Source organism: Mixophyes fleayi, chromosome 2 (assembly GCF_038048845.1).
Source record: "Mixophyes fleayi isolate aMixFle1 chromosome 2, aMixFle1.hap1, whole genome shotgun sequence".
Classification (NCBI taxonomy): domain Eukaryota; kingdom Metazoa; phylum Chordata; class Amphibia; order Anura; family Limnodynastidae; genus Mixophyes; species Mixophyes fleayi.
In genome coordinates this window covers 295148576-295159564 of record NC_134403.1, presented here as the reverse complement: position 1 = coordinate 295159564, position 10989 = coordinate 295148576, and the positions used below count along the sequence as shown (strand labels likewise).

The following is a 10989-nucleotide window of genomic DNA, read 5'->3' as shown; positions in this document are numbered from 1 at the left end:
GTGGGACACGTGTTCGATACCCGGGTGCAAGCAGTTGGGTGGTTCAGTTCGATCGGCTGTTCCGGGCAGCAGTCTGTACGCAGGTTAGTGGGCTGTTCCAGTGAGCCTCAGTCGGGCCTGGTGCAGCCGGTCCTTAGGATCCGTGGGTGACCCCATAGCAAGAAGGCAGCTTCTTGGTACGGCCTGGGTGAGGGGGGTTAGGAACTGCCCTCCGGTTTAGTCCGTGAACACCGGCTGGTGTTCCCCGTAGTGGTTAGTGAGCAGTTCCGTTAGTGCACCACACCTAGTTAGTCATAGTTGTTTGACTTAGTTGCGTTGCCGATCATTAGAGTGTTGTTAGGGTCGGGTCGCTGTTGTAGCCAGTTTAGTTTTGTGGGTGCCCATCTTAGTCTCACTGAGAGTGCAGAGGGAGGCTGTGTGTTCCTTGTCATCCGCAGGTGTCGGGGAGGTGCAGGAGAACCGGATCGTAAGTGGGAGTGTCCCGGTGAGTATCACGCTCGATTCCCCCTTTCGGTTCGGCACTCACCGGCAGGTGTGCGAGGTACTTGAGGCGGGACTAGTCCTGGTCTCAAGTGCCTGTAGTCCCCCGTGCCTTGGCAAGAGCAAAGTGAGGAGGCGGCAAGGGAGCTTGGACTGAGAGTGTTCTTGTTCATTGGCGTATTCTCGGACAGCCCTTACCTGGTAGGCACGGCCGTAATCTCTGTCTCTTTCTTAGAGGGACTTGGTTGGAGGTGACAAGGGTTGTGGCTGCGGATCTGCTGGGATCAAATCGCAGCCAGGATAACGGAAGCGGACTGGAGGTGACCATCGTTTACAAGGTAAGTTCTTTTGTGTTGCGTCTGTCCTGTTCCCCCGCAGAGGCGCTACAATGGCATGTAAAGGCAGGTTTGCCTTTACAAGCCAGGTTTGCCTTTACAAGCCATTGCCGCTTGAAATTATCACTGCAAAGTCACCGATTTCCGATGATACATTTACCCCATGTGTCACCGACATTTTAGAATGCCACAGCAACTAAATAAACTCAGTGTAACATGGAAGCGAATGGTGAACGTTGTTCTCTGTCACACCATTTCAATCTCACTGTCAAAATGTAAATGCACTCCGCCACACTTTAAATGTATAATTTATTTTAAATATAGGCACACAGCTGTCCTGGTGATTTTTATAAATGTACACAAGCAAACTGGAAGAATAACTATCAGCAGTAGCACTTGTGTCTGCGTTTTATTTACAACCACTTCACAACCTGGGGAAAATACGTCTGGACTATTTGACCTGCTATAGATTGTCTTATTATGACAAGCAATCTAGGTACATTTTTTCTTTCATTATAACTTCCCTTCAAACAAGATAATAAATTATTAACTTTTTTGTCTACTGCAATATGTGTCTTTGCTGCCCTTCCTCCTGCAGTTACATTGAAGTTGGATATGTGCCACAACACAGACCAGTGAATGAACATCACACATGTATATGCATAGGAATACATTTAGCTCTTAAATGGCTGTAAATAAGCTGCACATAGGAACAAATGAGTCTGATGCAAGGGGTGGGAGTTTACCAGGCAGCAGCCTGATCTCCTTACTGGGCAGAGGGGACTTGTCTGAATATGAGGAGATGAGAATAGGGGAGGAGTTTCCTATGTAAGACAGCTGAGGCAAAATCCTGTGTTACTTTCGGTCAGTCAGAAATGTGAACCGGCTTTATCCTGCTATACTGCAAGGGGTGGCACTTGCAGCTACACCTTTTCTCTCTGGGTATATATACTGTGCTCGAGAGTCAGAGAAAGCCGGCTGCCTGGTTGCTGTGGAAGGGAAGGAGGAGTGGCTATTATCACACTGACTCATATCTCAAATCATTTACATGACAAAGTAAAGGGACTTAATGCAACCACGGCTTTATGCAAGAAACAAGTCCCTGTTGGTAACAGCTCTGTGTTGGAGGAGTGTGCATTACTGTAATCTCTTGTCACTGGGAACAGTAGCACAGCCGATGATCTGAGTAGCTGATGCAGAAGTAGAGCAGCTCATTGGTCTTCTTTGTTTGCGACACTAATCCCCATCTCCAGAAGAAAGGATTGTGATACCCAGGAGCAGATCATTTCTGGCACTTTTGCTTTTCCCCTGCTCAGGATTTATCACCGCGACCGCCATCACAACGCACTGCAAAGATGATGCAGATATCTGACACATACAACCAGAGGCACTCCTTGTTCAATGCCATGAACAGGTTCATCGGGGCGGTAAATAACATGGACCAGACGGTAATGGTGCCCAGCTTGCTGAGGGACGTACCTCTGGACATAGAGGTGAAGGAAGAGGTCCACAACAGCAATGGGGCTGCCAACTACTTCACAAGGAAAGACATGCACAGCTACTACATTCTGCTGAAATCCATCAGGAATGACATTGAGTGGGGTATCCTGCAAGGAGATGATAGGAAAAAGGACAAACTGACCAGCATGGACATCAGTAGGCTGGAGGATGCGGATGGAGAGGAGAACCTGGAGAAACAGTTCCACTACCATCTCACTGGACTTCACACAGTGCTCAGTAAACTCACCCGGAAAGCCAACATCCTCACTAACAGATATAAAGAAGAAATCGGATTTGGAAGCTGGGGACATTGACACCAGTGGCTTACTATTTTACTTATCCTCATTTTTATTATTTGATAGGTTATGGTTTATTTTTAATGATTTTTTTTTTAACGCTGTCTTTTATTTTCTGAAGAGGGTGACGGTATATCATTAACATAGAGAACGTTTGCTCATATTTATTTATTATTTTAATAATATCAGGGGTTTACAGCTGTAACCTATGATATGAATAAGGTTTCCTGTAACGCACCTAACATAAGATAATGCAGTAAGAATCCTTTTAGCACAGCCCCGGTTAACCCTTTTGCTGCCTGAGGTTCACAGCCCAGTTTAAAATGATCAGAAATTGTCATTCTTAGATGCCTTGGATGCTGGTGGCTCTGGTCATTATGATGCATGGTCCCTGCTTCCTTCCATAGTGCATTATGTGTGCAGTACGTTAATAAGGATCGCATGGGGTTAATCAACACAACAATGATACTGATGATTAGTAGTCAGCTAAATAGGTAGAGAAAAGGACAAGTGTATTTTTATTTGCTTTCTGTTACTAGAAGGGCTGAAGAATATATGATGGGCAGATGGGTGGGGCATTGTGGTAGAAATTCTAGTGCAGATTGCATCAGCCTTTCAAGATATTGCACTACTTTTGTAATTAAAATATGTTAATGTGTAACGCTTATTTTGCACTGTACCAGAAATGCTTGTATTCAATTATGCTGGAACAGAGGATGAGAAAGGCAGAGACAACACAACCGTAGTTCAATATGTCCTTGGCTCCATGTTAATTATTTTGTGATCCAGGGCAGGGATTTCTCATTGTTGTGCACAGTGTATTATTAATCTACAACATAGCAAAATACAAGCGGGCAATTTATGCTGTTGTTAAGCCAGTGACATATGAACTTTCATCATCTCCAAACATTTTTTTTTGGAACTAAATGATACATCTGTGAAATGTTTAAATAGGATGTGGAATGGTTCCTTGTCATATGCAAAATAACAAGAAGTCAAATGAAGCCTTTTTTATTTTGTTGAATATTATATTTTAATAAATAACACAATGTGTATTAACGTGAAAGCATGGTTATATGTATTTTGTATAACAATCACTACAAATGTTGTCATTTGCTTATGTATGTGTTCATACAGTGGCTTGATAGATAAAATGTGTTTTAGAATACAAATATATGCAACAATCTACATGTAGCACCATTTGAACTGCTGCACATAATTGCAGATAATTCTCTGTAAAAATGGCCACTGTGCCACTGTTGATTGCTCTGCAGTTTTGTCTCATTGTAAAAGAGGGTGAGTTGATGATTAAGGTATGACTTGACACTCCCTTAGTACAGAGAACTAGATCTGCCAGAACATTCCATTAAAGCATACTGGAGAAAATATGCAGGTAAAGTCACTATGAAATACACAAATAGCTTCAACAAATCAAACTGCTGATATTTAATTTATATATATAATAAAAACACTAAAATAGATTCTAGCAAGTATACTAGAAGCCATTTTGTTGATATTGTGTTCAGAAAACCAACCATTTTGATGTCAGCAGGCTTTAGCAAGAGGCCAGAATACATATATTTTTAAATTATTTTTTTGTTGTGGATCTCTGGCAGTATGTATCCAGTTTATGACTAATTGCTTACATTTTAGTACTCTTCATGGTATGCAGTGCTATTGGAATTTATTACACAATAGTTTACCATAATTTCAGGCCATTAAAATTACCAGAGTATCCTGCAATGGGACCCCATAGCTAAATAAGAGCCTCTGTCATGTTTGATATAAAGAATATATGCGGAACGTGCAGGGTCGGTGCTATCATTATGTGAACCTAGGTGGCTGCCTAGGGTGACAATGGATAGGGAGTGCCTAAAGCACAGATTGAGTGATATAATGTCACATCCAGTCATTTTAATGTCCCCACATGGTGCGCTACTGACAAGAAGGAGAAGCAGCCCAGCAGCTTCTTACATGTGAAGCTGCTCACTGCTGTTCCTCCATGTCAGAGTTTCGCTGAGAGTATGGTTTTTGGCTATGGTGTCACAGCCAAGCGCACACTCCCAGATTGAGAAGCCGAGGATGACTTCCCCACATCCTGTCTGCCAAGGGAAGAAGCAGCAGGCTGGGGGCACCACTAAGTTGATGATTATATTATTTTCAACTCTCAGTGGGCCATTATACTTGTAGGATCTGCAAACCACAGTCCAAGGGGTATAATTACTAAACTGCAGGTTTGAAAAATATGGAGATGTTGGCTATAGCAACCAATCAGATTCTAGCTGTCATTTTGTAGAATGTACTAAATAAATGATAACTAGAATGTGATTGGTTGCTATAGGCAACATCTCTTCTTTTTCAAACCTGCAGTTTAGTAAATATACCCCCAAGACTAATGGTGCCACTCATGTGCATGGTATGTTAATCACTAAATCCAATTATATACTTGTAGGAATGATCTACTTATAAAAACGAAAATGGTACATTTTAACCAAGGTGCTTTAGCTAAAATTAGGTAGGAACGATACTATATATATACACACATATACATACAGGTATGTTCTCCTGTGGTTTGTTCACGTTAAAAAATAGTTTCTATGCTTTCATACATATAAACACAGGTGCAATTACACTGGTAAATGGTTTGTGGCTGTGATTAGGTGATCACTAACATTAGAACACAAATGTTACTAATGGTTGTTTGGTGGAGATACCTGTTGTGCTGCATTACTTAGTGGAAGGTGGCGCCAGTTTGACAAACCAGTTGCTATGCAACCAGGGTAATAGATAGTGATTGATGATTCATGCATTCTCACTAAGAACCATACTGTTGTTAATGATGTTGAGAAGGCTTGGTGTATCCCACAGCGAGGTATATATATTTCATATTGCTACAAAATAAGTCATGCATCCTATTTATATACCAATGTCCTAGTGCTATTGTTGCACTTAAACCAGGATTGTTGTTCTGACCGCATACAAAATATATATTTGAATGAACAAAAAAACATTTAAAATGAGCATTTATTTCTTCCCCAACACCTGTTTAAATATTTTTACTACAGATAAAAACAACCCTCTTGTTAAGGGCATAAATTTGAACGTCCGTGCATAATGGGCTTATGAAGGAATCATTTATGAACAACACACTAGTTCCGGAATTTAGACATATTAACATAATGTAATACACTTTTTTGGAGTTTAATAAGCATTACTATCATAACATTTAAGGTGGGTCATGTATTTAAATATTCCACTTTTGTCTGATAGTCAATAGTTAATTAATCAATGGCCAGATTAGAATAACAGAAGTTGTTATCTGGCTAAAATATATAGTGAGGAGCCAAAGTGTGTTCCTTGCCTCAGGCTATTTTAAGATAGGGGAACTTATTGTTTTTCTTAGCCCTCTCTTATGCTGCTTCTACCACGTACTTGCAGCAATGATCAGCTTAGATTCAGGCACTACATAGAGAGCTCACGTGCTGCAGAGAGATGCTTTGCTTTAAGTGTTTTGCGAGAATATGTTTGCTGTCATTACTAAATTGTATTAGTTGCAATAGGTTATAGCACATTTTAGCTGTTTTCATCATACAATCAAATATATATGATAACTTTGGTGAGAGTGGTATCAAACAGGCATGAACATCACATGAGATACAACCACACAGGAGTGTAAAAATACACTGCACGAATGTGTCAGCAGCTTTAAGCAATATGGGAGCTTGCCTCTGGCTGCCCACTCAGCAAGTTGCTACTGAGTGCGCAACATTTCAACAGCAGTCAGCCTAACACCTGCAGGTTCTCAAGCAACGAGAAAGGGCAGCGGAAATAATGTATTGAGAGAGAAATAGATGAACCTCATAAAATGTTCATAGCCAACATCATTACACAATAAAGATGTTTATTATTAGTGTATAAATGTACTTAAGCGTATCCATATTGATCACACACACTGTTTTGCCAAATGATGTTACATGCTGACTGTCACATGAAGATGCCTATAACAAACATATTTATGGAAATTCCTTCTCACTACCAGCCTGAAAAAGCACTACGTCGTAAGAACTATTAACGCCACCTACATGTCTGGATTACCCACAAGGCAACATATGCTCACGCTTACATATAGAAATGTCTGTATGTGATTTTCCGGTTCTCAACACTCCATATTAATGACTCTAATAAGTGTTTCACAGATAGGGCCCTATATATTTTATAATTCTGTGACAGATTAGAGTCAGTATCTAGGTTTAATTAATCACAGAATGTAACAGCAAAGCCAGATGTGGATCCTACTCTGCTGGTGCCAACTTTGGGCATAAAGTCTAATAGGCACCCTAGTATTCACCAGATCCCTGCAAGAAAGTCCTGGCTTTGCTGCTGAGTGCATATAGGTCAATGAACCCAAGCTAACTAATTAGACAGTGTCAAGGTCAAAACTATATCAATGGACTTGAATTTAAACTCTAATTGGACACTGGTCATTCCCAAAGAACCCCCCAAAAGTCAAGCTAGGGCAACCCCCTGCATAAGCATCAGATATGGCATTTTAAATGCTAAAAGGATTCTCTAGGCAAATTAATAATCCCACCCACCCCCACCTCTTCAAGCTCATACCCAAACTTCTTATATTTCAGAAACTGAATTGACCATTAATACTGTAGAGCAGTGGTTCCCAAACTTTTTCAGTTCGTGGCACCCTTAGAGTCTCCATAATTTTTTCAAGGCACCCCTCCAAAATAATTACCAAGCAGTACCGTTTTTTAAGTATTTGAATCAAAATAATGTAATAAGTATTTAGATCAGGACAGAAATACTTCATAAGTTGTTTGCAAAAATAATATACATAAATCCAAGGGAAAATAATATTTTTATATATATTTTTCAATTATATTTCTGTCAAAGAATAATTTACAGCTAATATTAAGATTAATAAGATCAAGCAAAATAAAACAACAACATGTACAAAAATCATCACACTGTGCCCCTCTTCATCCACACACACTGTGTGCCCTTCTTTATCCACACACTGTGTGCCCCTCTTTATCCACACACACTGTGCCCCTCTTCATCCACACACACTGTGCCCCTCTTCATCCACACACACTGTGTGCCCCTCTTTATCCACACACACTGTGTGCCCCTCTTTATCCACACACACTGTCTGCCCTTCTTTATCCACACACTGTGTGCCCCTCTTTATCCACACACACTGTGCCCCTCTTCATCCACACACACTGTGTGCCCCTCTTTATCCACACACACTGTCTGCCCTTCTTTATCCACACACTGTCTGCCACTCTTCATTCTTTTGCCCCTCCATTGCTGTTTCCTTTCACATTCCATTCCGTTTCTTTACTTACCATACTTGGCTTTCTTTTTTCTATTTCTTCTGTCTTCTCTTCTATCTTCTTACCAATGCGACAGCGCCCAGAACCCAGCAACCTCCTCTCTTCTGCCGCTTCTCGCTGAATATGTCTGGCATGATGACGTCACATCCGACATTCAGTGAGAAGTGAGGATGATGCTGGGTCCCGGGCACCGCTGGATTGGCAAGTTGTTTTTCTTTTTTTTATCCCCTGGCCGTGACACCCCTGTGACAGCGCAGGGGTGCCGCGGCACACACTTTGGGAACCGCTGCTGTAGAGGGTGCTCTATCAAATGAGTGACGTTTATACTATGAAAAAAGAGAACTTTCTCATTGTGAGGCACTCCCAGTATTACATCACTTATATAGAGGAAACATTCTTTACATGTTAAAAATACTAACTTTATTGACGCCAATTAAATGTTCCAGTATATCAAAAATTATTTAAATCAACCCATAGCAAACTACTAAATTACACATGTGAAAAGTAATAAAACATATACTGTGCTTGTGATCACTGGCTGCCCTGAGCCAGGAACTATCGTAGTATCTGATCACCAACTGCCTGGAGCCAGGCACTAGCATGGTGTCTGTGATCACCTACTAACCATAGCCAGGAACTGCCAGTAGTACGAATGTAGCACAGTGCCGGTAGTCACAACTGGCCAGAGCCAAGAACTACCACAGTATCTGTGATCACCAACTGCCCAGAGCCAGAAAGTAGCATAGTGCCTGTATCCATGAGCATGTATCTCCCCACAAACCACTACATTTACTATTCTGTTAACATATGTATCAAGTGTACCCCACAACTCCTAGATTGTAAACTCGTTTGGACAAGGCCATCTTAACCTTCTGTTTCATGTAATTGTAATTAGTTTGTTTGCAGGGCCTGATTATCCAATAAGTTGACTAGGTTTGTAGGGAGGGGGGTGCAGAATTGTTGTGACCCTTTTAATAAGCCAAGTGGAGATGAGTATTCAAAGCATGGGCAACAAAAACATTATTTCAGGGGGAGAGGGTGAAGGAAGGTAGATTTTAACTTAAGGAGGGGTTCATTCTTACCTATCGCCTATTAGCCTGGGATGGAAGGCAAAGAAGCACCACAACGATATTAGCCTAGGGCAGCCTGAACCATTAATCGAGCCCTTCTTGTTTGTATCATGATCCCATCAACTTACAGTGCTGTGTAATAAGTTGGAACTTTATAAATAAAAGAAAATAACAGCAACAACAACATCATATGATATTATGAGTTCATTTTCAATAGGCTTACTTCTGTTTTGAAAATGGTCTACTATTTCCTCTGGTTTCCCACATAAAATTTATGTCATTGTTTTTTTCTTACTTTTTTTTCTATATTATTGTAGCAGCAATGCTTTCAGTTTCCAATATAGATAACTGAAAGGGTAGACTACGAGACTAAAGATACGATGGACTCGGTGAGTTCACAAGAAATGTACCTGAATTACAAGCTATGGTGCTGTGCTCCTCAATTATAATATACTTCATGTACAACTTTTAGTCTTTCTAGTCTTATATTAAAGTATTTATAATCATAATACTGTATTGATATTTTATGCTGTTGTAAATAAATACATGTTATATTGGGAGATGGTCAGCCTTTGAGTAAGTAGGTTCCTTCATAACATGAAAATGCAAAACCATCGTGTTTCTTTCTCTGAGGTGCCAGTATCTGTTGTTAACACATATCCCTGAACTGGGTTCTTGACCTAAGAGATGCCTACTACCTAATACATTGTTGCCTCCTCTCGGGGGAGGGGCCGATTTTTTTTCCCCTACCTTGTCCCACCCATCTGGGCCCCCAGAGAGCCGCTAGGCCCTAGGCAGGTGCCTAGGTTGCCTAGCGGTAAATCCGGCACTGCATTCAGGATCTCCAAAATGTCCAAAATGTTGGCATGTATGACCTAATAGCAGACTATATATAGATAGTATCACTATATTTCACCTCCATTTGTCCAGCTCAACAGTAGTATTCCTAAATCTCTGAAGAGTCACACACACTATGAGAATGTTCTTTTCCCTTTTGTTTTCATTGCTATGCAGTTACCAAGCACATTGTACATTATTTACTTAATTGTTATTGCAAATGTTTTTTCCCTGCCCTTATTTGTGCCTCTTTTTAGATGGAAATGCAAATGGCTTGAGCAAATTGCCTTTTTACACTTTGTAAAACATTCAGTCAAACCATTATCTTGTTGATTTTAGCAAATTCCATTGTTAGGAAAGGATTTGTGTGAATTTACCGGTGGTTTATTTTGCACTAAAAAATCTGTTTTCAGAGCTTATTTTTCCTATATTTGTACTGATCAGAGATTGATTTACATACCAATGGAATAAGATTGCCACTAAAGAATTCAATCTTCTTCTGGCTAGTAAACTATATAATAAAAGAAAAATACTGTGGCTGGATATTTTTCTTTGTTTTTGGTATATGCAAAACTTTATTTTGGTTACTTTATTCAAATCGGACATTTATTGGTTTATTCTTTATTTCAATGTACTTTTCATAATTAATAATTATCCGAATTAAAGGCGAAAAGGGTTCATCTATAATATAGCTAAAGTTTTAACTTTTTTTATTAACTTTATTTATTGCACAATCTTTTTAAAAAGTCTGGGAACCCTGGGCAACGAATAATAGTATCCAACTGCCTTTCCAGTCTTAATCACTACCCTTTCATAAGACACTTATTCAATTAGGTATGATGATTGTGATTCTGCGCGGCTGCTCGTGTAAAGTGACAATACGGTAGCACAACATCGTGGATTTCCCTTCGCAACCCTATGTGGTCATAGAAATCCGCAGTGTTGCAGTAGCGGGACTTGTGCAGCAGCATGTATGTCAGGCACCGTCCTTGTGCTTTCACTTCCGCACAGGGACAGGCGTCTGTCTCCAATGACGCGGTCGCATCTGGTTACTCGGCACCCAGACGCTGTAGCTCCAGCCACCAGGTGGGCTCTGTGGCGCATGCCTGTACCGTTGCTA

General features: G+C 40.5%; 1 protein-coding gene across 1 annotated transcript; it reads left to right on the top strand.

Moving 5' to 3' along the window:
• Window positions 1–1672: 1672 nt before the first annotated feature.
• On the top strand, window positions 1673–3677 carry MID1IP1 (MID1 interacting protein 1). Its single transcript, XM_075196429.1, has one exon. The coding sequence runs from the start codon at window positions 2171–2173 to the stop codon at window positions 2627–2629; it is 459 nt and encodes a 152-aa protein (XP_075052530.1). The 5' UTR covers window positions 1673–2170; the 3' UTR covers window positions 2630–3677.
• The last annotated feature ends 7312 nt before the right edge of the window (window positions 3678–10989 follow it).